The sequence below is a fragment of the Mesocricetus auratus genome, unplaced genomic scaffold (assembly GCF_017639785.1).
Source record: "Mesocricetus auratus isolate SY011 unplaced genomic scaffold, BCM_Maur_2.0 Super-Scaffold_100019, whole genome shotgun sequence".
Lineage (NCBI taxonomy): Eukaryota > Metazoa > Chordata > Mammalia > Rodentia > Cricetidae > Mesocricetus > Mesocricetus auratus.
The window spans coordinates 19,266,949-19,282,456 of NW_024429200.1; the positions used below are offsets into that span (position 1 = coordinate 19,266,949).

Here is a 15,508-nt window from a genome sequence, read left to right on the forward strand (position 1 = left end):
CAAAACCTTGGCTGGCAACTTGTCATGGTAAGTACATGCTAATTCTTCTTGTCACTGTTGTTATTTGTTCCCTCCTGCATGACTTATGGACATAGTCAAAACAGGAACCATGATCATCTCAGCAAATGACACTTTACTCTGTCAGTCAGCTACTTAAATCGGACATTGGCAGTGTCCCTTGATATCTCTCACATGGACACCAATCATTACCCAGGATGCTTCATTTTTACTTCAAACCATCATCCCAATCACATAGTTCTCTCAGGTCCCACCTTAAATCAGCTCTACCTCACTTCTCACTTGAGTAATGATTTCCAAATTGGTCTCCTGGCTTCCTCTGCCCTTTCCTCCAACTTGTTCTTCTGCACACAGTCACTGGGTTGAATTTTTAAAAGCATAAATTGGATCATGTCAGCCCTCATCTCAAAATTCTTCATGGCTTCCCATCAGACCAAGGACAAGCTCCAATATTCTGAGGTGGAAAGGTCAATAAGTTCATCCAAGTCAAGTAGCCCATTTTAGTTTTGGTCCACAGTCACTGCTTCCTTCCTTCACTGTGAATTAGCTGCCCAGTATTTCTAGGAGGTTCCAAAGCTTAGAAAACCTTTTCTGTTTTGCAGGTTTTCATTTTGTCACTAGAGTATGCCTGAAAAGTTATGGCTCCCTGTTTGGATGATGATCATTTCTTTTGACCCCAATAATTTTATTCTTTAAAGAAAGCTTTTCTGAACTTGAGATTTTAACTGCAGATCCCACATGCATTTCATGGTACCCATGAATTTTCATTATGGCATCATTAATTGCAATGATATATTATCTCCATATATTTGATTAATAGTTTTCATAAATACACACAAATATTATAGCGAAATCAATAATATCTGTCTTGTAATTGTTTCATCGTAAGTGTCTAGAGGAACATCTGTCTCAGATGAGGTACTTAATATTTGTTGGATTGATAAAGTGAATGAGTGAAATGTGAATAATAACTGTTTCGTGGTCATCTCAGTGGTGCAGACACCATTACAGTGCGATTCAGATGTACGTGATCACAAGAGGTTCCCATTCTTTTTGCCCTTAAGTGATTAAATCTAAAACTGCAGGTTGCATACATTGAATAGAATTTCATTGTAGTCTTTCAATAGCATAGCTTTTGTTTAGGAAGTGGATGGTCTTCTCAGTAGGAGCATTGTCTGAATGTCCTCCTGAAGTGGCCTTGGGCTAGTTATTTCACTTCTCAAAGTGTCACCAATCCTTGTTTTGAAAACGGTTTTATTAACACCAGTTTACATGGTCATGGCAGAGAAATAAAATTAAGAGGAAGGTTGGCATTGGTTGATTAACTAATAAATGTTAGTTGTTATAGTTCATGGAACAACCTTTATATTGGCACTTAACCTATGAGAGAGAAATATATAGGACAAAAGAATGACAAAATAGTTTCTTATTTATCTGTCACAAATTTGGCTGCAATTATCAAATGTTTGTCCGTGGGCAACAGAGATGGTAAAGCATTTAAAAGCTGTGGATGGTACTCTCCCCCTAGATTGGTTCTTTCCATTCTAGGGGTAAATGCATGTGCACTTACCAGGTCTGCAGTGAGGTCGGTGGTGGATTATTTCTATTTCAGCCCTCATGTGCCTTTCCCAGTAGAATGGTTCTCATTTACATGTTATGCAGCCCTCCACGTCCATTTTACTGTTGATGTGAACATTCTAGATGCTTTTATTTTTCCCAGGATATATCTTACCGTAAAGATAGATTATCACACACAATGTACTTGGGGTCCAAAATAACAACACCCTATGGATACTACTGAAAGAGGGATTTTTGTATCATTCTGCTCCTAGCATTTCAAATACACGTCTCACAAAGAACATGGATGAAAAGGATTGCTACATAGCATGATTAATTATAGTGTTTCATAATGGTCATCCTAAGAGGGCAAAAAGTTCATCATTTTAGGATACTTTCTTGAAATTTGCTTGATTTATTTTTCAGACATCATACTGTTTATGAAGGAAAAATATGCACCTTTCTTGAGCTGTACTTCATATTATTTGATATTTACTACATATGCCAAATTATCATTGAAGGGACTTTGTCTCCTTTAACTAGAGGTGTCCTTAGTCCTCCATGAAGTAACATATATAGCAATTAATGAGGGTCAATGAATGTGGGTTTCACACAGCTGTGACCCTTATAAATGACAAAGTACAAAGAATGTTACTTAAACAGGTTAGAAGATCATAGATTAATTTAGTGAAAAAAGAATTTGATATTTTGGTGTAGATTTTAATGTCATAGTTCTAAAACAGAAGTTTAGTTTTTACAGACTCACCATCTCGATCGATCCATTCTTCAGCTGAGGAGCATCTAGGTTGCTTCCATGTCAGGGGTCTCCTCCATAATTCAGTCATAACATCATCACATCCTCATAGAGAAGATGTGACTCCAGGCCACACTGCAGAAATACTGCCTCTTAAGATAGGAAGCAAGTTCCCCCAAAACAGACTTGCTGCTTATCTGCCTAGAGTAAATTATCAAGTCACTAGGGCTTAGGCTTGAACAATAGAAGGTAGATTGTGAAAGACAGGCTACCAGAGTATGACCTGCCCCTCCCACTGACTTCTTGCCCTGCCAGCGTCCTTGCAGCTGCAGTACATCTCCCATTCCTTCCCCTCCTCCCTTCCCCTCTATAAATCCCTTTGGGATGAAATAAAGGTTGTCAACTTGATCAGAATCCTATCTTGTCTTCCTTTCTCATATTTCCTGTCCACCATCTTTCTCTGAGGTGTCCCCCAGTCCCCACATTGAATGTCCCGTGGGTGGGGACACTTCCAGGTTCTGGCTATTACAGATAATGCTGCTATGAACATGGTTGAACAGATGTCCTTATTGTATGAATGTGCATCTTTTGGGTATATGCCTAAGAGTGGAACTGCTGGATCTTGTGGTGGACTGATTCCCGTTTTTCTGAGGAACCACCATACTGATTTCCAAAGTGACTGTATGAGTTTGCACTCCCACCAGCAGTGGAGGAGTGTTCCTCTTTCTCCACATCCTCTCCAGCATAAACTGTCATTGGTGTTTTAGATTTTAGCCATTCTGACAGGAGCAAGACAGCATCTCAGAGTTGTTTTGATTTGTATTTCCCTGATGGTCAAGGATGTTGAACACTTTCTTATGTGTCTTTCAGTGACTTTAGATTCCTCTATTGAAAATTCTCTATTTAGTTCTGTACCCCCACTTTCTTGTTTTCCTCAATATTTTTTATTTAAATTAGAAACATGAGTGCTTCACTTGTCAATCCCAGCTCCCTCTCCCACCCCCTCCTCACTTGTTCTTCCACCAGCCCCCTCACCCGCCCCAGTCCCCATCTCATTCCCCAGGGAAGGTGAGGCCCTCCTTGGGGGGATATTTAGAGACTGTCATTTCATCCAGGGCAGGACCTCAGCCCTTTCCCATGTGAGAAATAGAGGCTGAGAGAACCTCCCTTTATTTGATTGGGCTCCCAAAGTTCACTCATACACCATGTGTACCCTAGTTTTTAATTGGATTATTTGGTGTTTTAGTGACTAGCTTCTTGAGTTCTTCGCATATTTTGAAAATCAGCCCTCTGTCAGATGTGGTATTGGTGAATATCTTTTCCTATTCTGTGGGCTGCCATTTTGTCTTGTTGAAAGTGTCCTTTGTCTTACAGAAGTTTCTCAATTTCAGGAGGTTCCATTTATGAATTGTTGATCTCAGTGTCTGTGCTACTGGTGTTATGTTCAGGAAGCAGTCTCCTGTACCAATTAGTTTGAGAGTACCTCCTACTTTCTTCTAAGAGGTTAAGAGTGGCTGGATTTATGTTGAGGTCTTTGATTCATTTGAACTTAACTTTTGTACATGGTGATAGATATGGATCTATCTGCAGTCTTCTACACTCCAGAATCCAGTTATGCCAGCACTATTTGTTGAAGATGCTTTATTTTTTCTGTTGTACAATTTTAACTTTTTGTCAAAAATCAGGTGTTCGTAGGTGTGTGGGTCCATATCAGCATTTTCAATTCGATTCCTTTGGTCTACCTGTCTATTTTTGTGCCAATACCAAGTTGTTTTCAGTACAATAGGTTTATAATAGAGCTTGACATCAGGGATGGTGATGCCTCCAGAAGTTCCTTTATTGTACATGGTTGTTTAGACTATCCCGAGTCTTTTGTTCTTTTGTATAAAGTTGAGTTCTTTCAAGGTCTGGGAAGAATTGTGCTGGGATTTTGATGGGGATTGCATTGATTACCATTTTTGCTACATTGATCCTACCTATCGAAGAGCATGGGCGATCTTTCAATTTTCTGGTATCGTCTTTCTTTAAAGACTCAAAATTCTTGTTATACAGATTTTTCGTTTGTTTGGTTAGTATTACACTAAGGTATTTTATGGTTTTTTTTGTGACAATTGCAAAGCGTGGTGTTTCTCTGATTTCTTTCTCAGCCCATTTATTGTCTGTATTTAGTAGGGCTAATGATTTTTTTTAGTTAATCTTGTATCATGCCACTTTGCTGAAGGTGTTTTTCAGCTGTAGGAGTTCCCTGGTAGAATTTTTTGTGTCACTTATGTAAACTATCATATCATCTGTAAGTAGTGAAAGTTTGACTTATGCTTTTCCAATTTGTATCCAACTCCTTTTGTTGTCTTATTGCTCTATCTAGAACTTCAAATACAATATTGAACATATATGGAGAGAGTGGACAACCTTGTCTTGTTCCTGATTTTAGAGGAATCGTGTTGAGTTTGCCCAGCTTTTCTATTCTCAGCATTGCTCAGTTTATGTTTTCTTTGTTGTCTCTATTTCAGTTTTCAGGTCTTGAACTTTTTCCTTCCTCTGTTTGATTGTTTTCTTTAAGAGATTTTGTTGATTTCTGGTATTTTTGTTTCTTTTTTCTTCCATTTCTTTAAGGGATTTTCTCATATCCTCTTTCAGGGCCTCCATCATTTTCATGAAGTTGGTTTCAAGGTTATTCTCTTGTGCTTCATCTGTGTTGGTGTATTCTGGTCTTGCTGATATAGAATTCCTAGACTCTGGGGGTATCATATTGGTTTTTCTTTTGTTGAGTGTGTTTTTATATTGTTGTCTTCCCATCTCTTCTTCTAGTGGGTGCAGGTTGAGTTTCTTCCTCTCCTGGTGGGTATGGGTCTAAGGTTCCCTTCTGGTGGGTGCAAGCAAGTCCAATACTCTGTTGTCTCTCCTCTTCCCATGGGTGGAGGTGGGACTAGTACGGGGATGTTGGTAGTCTCTGGATGGGCTGTTTCTCTGGAACAGGTTACTCAGTGCACAGTCCCCAGCCCTCAGGAGGCTATAAGCAGGGCACCTGGAAGGTGGGTGGAAATAGACCCACATCTACCTCCTCCTGTGGGTGATTTCAGGACCAGGACCCTGGCAGTCTCGGTGGGCCAGGCCACTGGGATGGGTTCCCAAGTGCACAGTTCCCAGGCCCCTGGAGGCTCTCAGAAGGGCACTGACAAGACAATTTTTTTTATCCAGATTCAATTCACATTTTTTCAGGCTGCTCATTAAGTTGACACATTACATTCTGCCTGTCTAGATTTGTGTATATAGTATGTATGTGTATGTAGTGTGTCTGTACACATAATTGTTCACTATTTCCTTTAAAGCTTTTGTCCTTTAAGTTTATTTAAGACATGAAAGACAGACATTTCATGATAAAATGAATGAAAATAAATTCAAAAAATTTCTCAGACACGCATATCTTTATCATTTGAACTTACGTGTCTCTTTTATGAGGAATTAACTACTGGCCATTTAAATCAGTATGTTTGGCTTCTTCTCATATTGTAAAAAACAGGTTTTTGAGGCTAAGATCTTATATCATATTTTGGACACTCACAATATTTTTCTCTTTTGAACTGATATACTAATATGTCTAATTAATACTAATATATCTAATTAGAAACCAATAGTGTTATTTATCCCTCCTCTTATTACATATAATACTCATATTTGAATTTACCTGCTAACATAAGGATTTTAGAAAAGCCATATGAAAGCCTATTACTATGGATGCTTTCTAAAATATCTATCTCTTCATCTATCTATGGAATTTAAATGGGGTTAACATATCATGAGGGAGACAATACCCCATCTAGATATCATATGCTACTAAATAAATTAGGAGGAATGAGTTATATCTTTTTGAACTGTTTGCCAAAGTTGGTCCCTTACACCTGTCCCCAAATATTGCAGGTTGTTTCCAATGTTTCTGGTTACCTTCTACAACCTAATGCTAAGACTTTATTGCTGAAGACACTATATAGTTACAGCATGGAAAAATCTAGCTGATACTTAACTGGAAGCATCACTCCTATGGCTAGCGTTCATAGTTCTGAAAGGTGCTATGCATGATATGAGAGGTGAAAAGTAATAATCAATTTCATCTAACTATGAATTCTGCTAGTCATGACAAACTCCTTGCAATAGCGACACACATGTTAGGGGAGTAACCAACTATTTTTTTTTAACGTATTAGCTTTCATTCTACGAGATAGGACATATGCCTAATACTGTTTGTTAATAAGGACAAGAACATGATAATAGATCATAGGCTCTAAGGGAGAACCCACTATTATTGTGACAAATGAACACAACAACAAAAAACTTCCGAAGACAGATTGCTGTATCCATATGCCCATTGAATTTGTGAAGCTCCGTCAGGAAAGTTTGTTCTTACAGTATATGGTAATTGACACAGAAATCTACAACTACACTTTGTAGCTTTGTAGCACTCATACCTAAATGAGACATCTTTATCCGGTTGTTCCCCTTAAGGCTCAAGGATCCATGTGGAAGAAAAGACAGAAACATGTAAGAGTCAGAGGTGGTGGATGACTTGAAGGAACCAGTGTTTTCAGACACTACATGGCCAATGCACATATGAACTCACATAGAATATGGCAGTATGTATAAGACCTTCATAAGTTCAAGCTAGACAAAGTCCCAGCAGGGAGAAGGAGAATTGGTCCATCCCCTAGCCAAGGAACTATTTGCAACTGATAACTGTTGGGAGAGGGAAAAATCACAGTACAGGGCAGGCTTTATGTATGTGTGCTTTAATCCTTTTTGAGAAGGTAATAACACCAAGTTGGTTGACTATGGAGCAGGGATAGATCTGCCAGGCACTGGGGAAAGGGAAACATATGATAAAAATATATTGTATGGAAAGTTTTAGAATAGCAAAATGAACTACAGTCTCAAAAAGAAAAAACAATAGGTTTTCTGACTTTCATTTGTATTTAAATTTGAATACAGTTCAGAAGAGTTAAAAATGTTTAATCAGAGTCAGAGATATCTAGTCACAGAAACAAAACATGCCTCTCACTTTTGCCCTGAATCCCAGTCTCCAAATTGAGTTCGTTGTAATCTCTTCGACATTTGCTAAAAGTTTAGCTGTCATACTATAATTAGAAGAAATAGCTAACGGAGGAAAAGTAGTGAGTGAATTAATTTTAGGCACTCTTTCAAAATTAGCAAGTCTCTATCTAATCATAAATAATTATATCATAATCTAACTAAATTCTCAGAATTTTTGCTAATAAATTAAATTCGAATTTTGTAAGAGAAACTGACCTAATTCTAAATCCTCCAAGGATTTAGAATCCAGCTAGGTTTCCTGAAAGGCTCTCTGGATTCCAGTTCTTCAAACTACTCACAACTTAATTACCTGGCTCATCCATCCTTGGATGAATATATGCATTTTGTTTTAGACAGGGGTACCTTCTCATATAAGTGTCACCTTCTGATGTACCTGTTTTTTTTTTAATGTAGTGTGCACTTATATTAGGGTTTACTTGATACAGAATCCTAGTGTGGAGAATCATCCAGAAATGATAGATTTTCTTTTCTGAAGGCAATTTTGAGAAGTCATATCTCTGCAGAAATTAAAAAAATTATAAAACTACAATTTGTCCCATCAAATTTATATAATTCATTATCTGGATTGAACAACAATAAGCCGCATGTAATATGTGTTCTTACACACATGTCTTTTGAAGGTTAACTACAATTCAAACATTCATGTCAAAGAAGTTTTGGGAAATATACAATGTATAATAAATTTACCGTTTGAGTGGTAGAAAGGGAAAGGTTGAAAGGGAGAACAAAGAGTAATTATTATTAGGCTTGTGTTATTTTTTAGCATAAAACAAGAAAACGATGAAGCCAAAAGGAGAAGTTTTATGGCAGGTAGTTACTTCCCAAGCACCATTTAAAAAGGTACATTAAATTTCCTGCAGTTCCCTATAAATCAAATGCCTGTGTTTACACTTTATTGAAGTTTTTTATTTTATTAGGGACAAATAAATTTTTTAAATTTCTTTGTAAAAATGGAAACAACCTAAGGTATTTTAGCTTTACCACATTTATTTAGAATGCTGAAATGCAGTTATTTTGCCCATCAGGGTTTCTTAGTACCTCATTTTGCACATGGTACCAAATGCCAACAGGCCTTTTGTGAACATTCTCTGAAATTTTCTGCAAGACTTTAAGAAATTAGAAAAGGTAGTGAAGTGGAGAAATCAAGGTTATTTATGTAATTTTGGAACATTTCTTTTCTGTTATCCCAAGCATCTTGGACTTAGACTGAGAGCTGTAGGTACTACAGTCTGTGACTACAGACTTGTTCAACAGATTGGAATGTTTTGGCAGATTTTACTTCAAAATGAATGTAAGGTGACGTAACACAGTCTTCTCCACTCCCACTGACACACACAATGGTGTCATGGGTTTTGTTGAAAACAATCTGTTATCTAGGACAGTAATATATTTCATAGCTAGTTTTTAATTTAATTCAACTATAGGGAACACAGAAGCAGTTCTTAGCAGCATACATTTTTTTTTGAGGAGAAGAACATTTCTGGATTGAGAACAAGGGAAAAATTGGATCATCTCTCTTTGATAAAGTTTGAGTTTAGAAGAAAATATAGCATCACAAGATTTCTGCACAAAGAACCATTTCACAGAAAAATATGTTTTAATTTAAAATGTTATATTTTTAAATTAGGAAAGTCCAGACTTGCTATTTCTCAGTTTTGACATTTTTTCTGTAGTTACCTAGTGTGTGCATACATTGTTTTTAAATTTTCATGGTTATTACAGTCATCATTATTTAGTGCTCACTGTGAATCTATTTTAGAAGCTGTAGAGTAAAAACAGCATGTTAGGGTTTGAGTTCTGTGATTTGTGCATTGATTTCTTAGTAGGCTGACTGAAGGTAAAAATATTGTAGATTTAGCTTGAGTCTTATATAACATTGTCAAGTACATAATATATTACCTTAATTTTTCTATATTCTGATATAAAAATCTTTCTTCTCTCCAAGAAGGTGTTTTGTAGGGAAATCTGGCCAATTGTTGAACCCAGTGCAAAGTTCTTTCAACTTCCACTCTCACAGATTTATTTATTATTTTTTCATTTCTTATGACTCATCCCTTATTGTATTGTTTTAGGTTCTGTTTTCTGCTGCAAGTGGAGTCAAAGATTCTCACTGGGCATTGGTGGCACACGCCTTTAGTCCCAGGCAGAGGCAGGCAGATCTCTTGTGAGTTCGAGGCCAGCCTGGTCTACAGAGCGAGTGCCAGGATAGGCTCGAAAGCTACACAGGGAAGCCCTGTCTTGAAAACAAACAAACAAAAGATTTCTCTTAGAATCTCTGAGAATAATTACTGAAAATTGACTATAGGTTAAAATGCCTTTTGGCGTTATAGCTTATAACCCTACAAACGCAACCCAATAGCTTCAAATAAAACGTTAAAAATGCTGAGCCAAAGGATGCTTCCTTACTACTGTTTAGTCTTCGCCAACACCCCTTCTCTTGTCTACCAGTGTGCTTCCAAATCTGCCTCTGGGTCTGTGGCTCCGCTCATGCCATGGTCTCCATCAGCTCTTCCCTTTCTTTGGAGTTGGATTCATTTTTCTTTGTTCAGTTCCTGGATAGAAGCTTTTTTTTTTAATAGATGTCCTACCAGCTCACATATTTCTGTAAGATTAATTATATAAACTAATTTGAGGTATGATGTGAGAATTTATAGCAGCATAGTTACCTTTGGATAAAACCTAATCCTTTTCATAGTCTCTGAAACTATGCTGTGAAATGTGGAGTAGAAACTCCAATGATCAAACCACAGTAGTGAGCTCTGCCTGTTTTGGATTTGTTTCCTTTTCTTGGGTTTTCTCCAAGTAAGCAGGAATCCAGTATTGACATTTTGCCCTTGATAGGAAAAGAACCATTGCCTACGCAGAGAAGATTTCAATAGCATGGTGGAATGATTTGAGAAAGCACCTTAAAGAACACTGTCTCCCGGTAGTGCTTTTCAGGGAGATGTCTTCAGGAGATTTAGGCAAAATAGTGCATGTACATGGCAGAAGTTTGCAGTGCAGGCTTGTGGGTAGCAAGGAGACACAGGATGCTTCCAGCCACTTCCACTATGTAATTCCTTGAGGAAATTTCATCTACCTTTCCTCCACTTTGTTGAAAATAAACTTTTCTATACAAACATTCTGATATGGTTCCCCTCTGTACTCCTCCCATTTCTTCCCTAGGCTTCCACCTCTTTCATGTCCCTCATTAGAAAACAAACAGGAAACTAAGGAATAATAATAAAAAAGATAAGATAAAGCCAACCAAACAAAAACAAACAGAAGGAAAAGAATGCAAAAGAAGACACATGAAACATATATAGACCCTGAAACCCACTTCGTCACATATTAAGGAATACCATAAAAACACAAACCACAAGCTATTTTATATATATGAAAGGTCTGTAAGGTAAAATAAAATCAATATAAATGAAATAGAAGTTTTTAAAAAATGTCCTGACATAATATTATGGGACAAAGAACCTCCAAAATTGCCACTGAATTCTGTTGGCCATTGGATCTAGTTTCTTAATTGTTACTTTTCTTAGTGCTTAAAACAGTGTCCCATTTATGATATGTCCTCAGGAAACCAAGTTATTAGTAGAATGAATAGTATATGACTGATAAATTTCCATAGAAAATCCAGAAGAAGAAATGACTAGTGAATGGGGGAAGCAACCAGAGCAATTAATGCTTGAGTAGAAAATGAGCAATAAACAGCAGAACATAGAAAGCGTGGACTAATTTCATGGGAAAATCTTTGCTAGAAATATAACTATTGCAAACATGTTGTTTAAAATATTAATTGCTTAGAAATAAAACATAGTAACTTGATAAGAAAAATCAGTCTCCTAAGTGTAACTAGCTGAGAGAGAAATAGTTTAAGTCCTTGTTTTTAATTAAAAAAATGGTGTGTTTACACAGTTGTATTGAAAAGTCTGTTGAGGTTCGCACAGTGCAATAGCTATCTTTACACCTGTGAGTTCACAAAGAAAACACTGCAATGACTCCCATGGAAGCATCATGTCTGCCTTATGAGACTCGGAGGACTCGTGCTTGGTATCAAGAACGGTTTTTATTCTTTTGAGCAACGTTGCTGGCAGACATGAGTATAACTCTCTAGAGGTTATTTCCAAGTTATTGTTGTGACTAAAGTGAAGGAAAGAGAGGTATAATGGGCCATTTCAATGCAAGACTGACACCTCAGAAAGTCACAGTCCACCATGGAAAATAATTAACAGGAATATGGATACTGTGTACCCAAAATGATAATATGCAGAAAGAGTGAAGATTAGTTTCTGTACTAAATGACTTGTGTCTCTTTTCCATCTAAAAATTTAAATTCCCTTTTTTTTGTCTCCTCCAGGATATTGAAAAGGCTGCCACTATATGCATATATTTTAAACAGGGATGAACTCCCTGATTGGTTTTCTAATACAAAATGGTCACCCCTGAAACCATATACACACAAACAACAGAAATGAACTCTGTCAATTGTATTTATACATTTGCCCATATGTGAGTTCAACAGCAATCAAAATGTTATCAACTAGGGGCTGTAGGAAAGGTTAGACAGTATGGTCATGGGGGGCACTTGATGGAGGAAAGGGAAGGGGGATATAATTATTTTTAATTAAAATATGAGAATTACAATACATTTTAAAAACAATACTCTATGACAGACTATCTATCTATCTATCTACCTACCTATCTATCATCTATATGTATGTCATTTATACAGAAATAGCTACAGACAGGCATATAAATCGCCCACTTTTCTATGCCAAACTACTTTAGTTTGACTAAGAGTTGAACTGAGCTCTGACTAATGCTGTCCCTTCAAAGCATCACTTTGCTTGCTACAAGCATGAGTAGTAAGGGTATGTATAGTTTAAAGTTTTGGCTTTCTAGGTGATTTTTCCCCAAGTAAAGTCTCCTGGGGTCCCACTCTGGAAGAAAGCTTCTGTCTTATCTTTTAGTTTGCATGAGCATAAATTTTCTTAGATTTATTATGAGTGTAACATATCTTTTGGAAAAGAATTAAATCTAAGAAAAAAGGTCACAGTCAAACATGTTGTCCTGTTCAAGCATGCACATGTTTTATTTAAGTATTCTCCAAAAGTCTATTTTCCAGCATAATGCAGATATTATGCTATCCTTTGAAATAAGATATATGAATTTCAAACAAAATTGTCAAAAAACAATGACCTTAGTTACTCCATATGATACACAGAAATAATTACATTTCACTTACAATACAGATGCACTTAACACAGTCATCAATAGTCATTCACCACCAACACAGTATATTTTTAAATCACCTAAAACATCAAAAAGGTTTTTTAACTTTTCTGTGAAAATCTGAAGAAATTAATAATTTGTGATAAATGACAAATTAAAGGAGGAAGAATAATTATCAGCCAAAAAAAGCTAAGTGTATTTCATTTTTTTTGTACTATTAAGAGCATGAAAAATAGAACTTCTTATTGGGAATCAGAAGATGTTAAATGCTCCTGATTGTACTTGCCTTAGTCTATATTTTAAAAGGCTTTTCAATAAATGTCATCAAAGAAGTTTCACTATATATTTGCTCTAGAAGCATAAAGTGACAAGAGGCAGGTGTTAATAGAATTGTTAATATTCACGCCGCAGGAAGATTAGTAACTTTTAAAAAGACACACTAGGACTAAAGCCAGGTCCTCCCGAGAGACAGCTGAGTTCTCCTTCCTGTCACTCAGCTGTTGATGAAGATCTACTGTGTGCGTAACACAGTTCTAGAAGCTATTCTATAAATGGGAATCGATTTCTGGCTTTACCTGAAAATGGTTGGATTAATTCCTTTGTATGGTAAATTGTGGTACGCATTTCAAAATCTCTATGGCAGAGGAGCAATTATTAACTTTTTCCCTGTGTAGAAACTAAGCTTTCGTTCTTACAGTGGTGGCTTGGAATGAACAAAACTTTTCATGACAAAAAACTTTTTTACACTGTAACGTGCAGACATATCTGCCGATTTTTAAGGGTGAAAAGATAGCAAGACTTTTCACTTAAATGTACATAGTGGTCAACTTCAAATCATCACACTCCTGTCTTCCTGATTTTGCAGAGGATATTGTGCATTGTGATACACAGGGTCTTTTGAGAAAAATTGTCACTTTCTTGGATGACATCAAAATCCTGCTCTCTTTAAATATTGCTAAATAAAGCACTTCACTTTTCCTCTGCATTTCAGGTGTTCTCAAATGTATTCAAGATCTGAAGCAAAAGAAATAACACACTGAGATAGATTCTGGGATCATTGATCCTGTGAGTTTTAGTCCTATTTAACTCCTGTCATGAAACACATATGGGTGTTTCCAGGGTCTGTGTTTTCCACAAATACTGAAAACAATAGAGATTTTCATTTCAACTCCTTTACTCTAGCTTTGTCAAGGGGATTGATGACAGTCTACTTGTAATAACCAGTTGGAAAGTACAAAAGTAGCAGACTTTTTTTTTACTACAGTAAATACTAATCCTGTCATTAATGGATGAACCCAGACACTAGAAAGATCCAGGAACAGATAATGCACTGGGTCCCTGGGATACAGTGGACCAAAGAATACTACCAAAAGACATTTATGACACAATATTTGTGAATTAAAAAGTCACCTAAAACCTGGCCACACTAGAAGGTTTTCTACGAATGTGGCTCTTACTGTATCTATGAATATATGGAGAGTCCAAAAAAAAATCCTGATTCCTGATACAACAGATATAGAATGAATTATTGCAGTTATAACAATGACTAGGTGCAAAGTTAAACAATAATTAATACTGAACTATCCAAACACTTTAGATGTACTAGTGTGCATCCCCATGAGAAACACTGCGGTGCTAAAAGGAGTTTATTTGCACAGCCCACCATGGAACATGGACAATCAGCTCACTGTAAGTGCACAGGAAGTTCCCCTTTCTACAGGTATAGTTTATCATGCCTATTCTGAAGACAACATAAGGAAACTGAGATCACTGCTCCAAAGAATTCTAGCATGCATTAGGATGGTTTCCTTCAGTTCATACAAATGGATCGTATGAGTTTTTTTTTTTTCATCTACGATAATCTCCACCAAAGCCAACGTTCATGGTTTTAACAGGAAAAATTTTTATCAAAATGTTTTCCATATTTTTTTGTGTTGCATTCAACTGGAACATTATGTTCAAAGATTGATTTTATTTGTTTTATTAAAAAAAGAGTTCTGATCATAAGAAGCATCAATAGATGGCATTTCATTGTGCTCATTCACAAAGTCAAAGGCTACAGAGTCTTCCTCTGCTAACAGGTTGGACTCTGTCTAGAAATGCCGTTGGCTGTTTTGATTCACATCAAACTTTGAAAGCTTTTTTTTTTACTTCCAAACTTCTTGCTTTGCTGCCTTATTCTGCAAAAAATGGTTATTATTTCTTCTTTCTTCTACTTGAGATTCTTTCCATAGTCAGGGCTCCAATGCTATTAGACCTGTGCCAATTGTCTTACAAAGCAGACACCCTGACAATGTTTCCTCCCGAGTACTCCGGAGACTCTGGCCTGTCATCACCTTCTGGCGTGGTTACCGGAGGTGTTGGGATGCTTATTATTGCTGTGGTCACATAAGGTTGTTCACAGTTTAGTTTAACGCACTCTTCCATTTTGGCATTTAAGCTGGATCGGCTGATGAGGGAGAAAAGTAGTTTAGAACAGGTATTTATTTTAAGTTTTTTCTTGTAACTATATAATGTATATACTGCTACTAATAAATAACTTTTAATATATATACACAAAACTACATTTAAAACAATTTAAGTATATATTACCTTAAATGTTAGTTCATTAACATGAATTATTTTCCTAAAATTATGCTCAACTTAGTTCAATCAATTGTTTCTCATATTATATTCTATACAAATATAAAGGAAAGGGCTCAGATAACAGCTATATTTCTGATATGAACAAAGTGAAATATTTTTCTTTGGTGGTAACTTTGAAATGTTTAAGGTGCCAGCATGGAATGTGATTCCATGAAGATTTTGTAACATTTCTGGCCATAAAATCGTCGGAGTGGTGTTTTTCTGAAA

General features: G+C 36.4%; 1 protein-coding gene across 1 annotated transcript in view; it reads right to left on the reverse strand.

The window, feature by feature from the left end:
- Positions 1 to 12,491: 12,491 nt before the first annotated feature.
- Kcnd2 (potassium voltage-gated channel subfamily D member 2) overlaps positions 12,492 to 15,508 on the reverse strand; it is a 494,960-nt gene continuing 491,943 nt past the window's right edge. Inside the window, exon 6 of the mRNA XM_005078043.4 lies at positions 12,492 to 15,104. Coding sequence (XP_005078100.1) covers positions 14,927 to 15,104 — 178 coding nt within the window. The 3' untranslated portion in view covers positions 12,492 to 14,926. The remainder of the gene's footprint in view (positions 15,105 to 15,508) is intronic.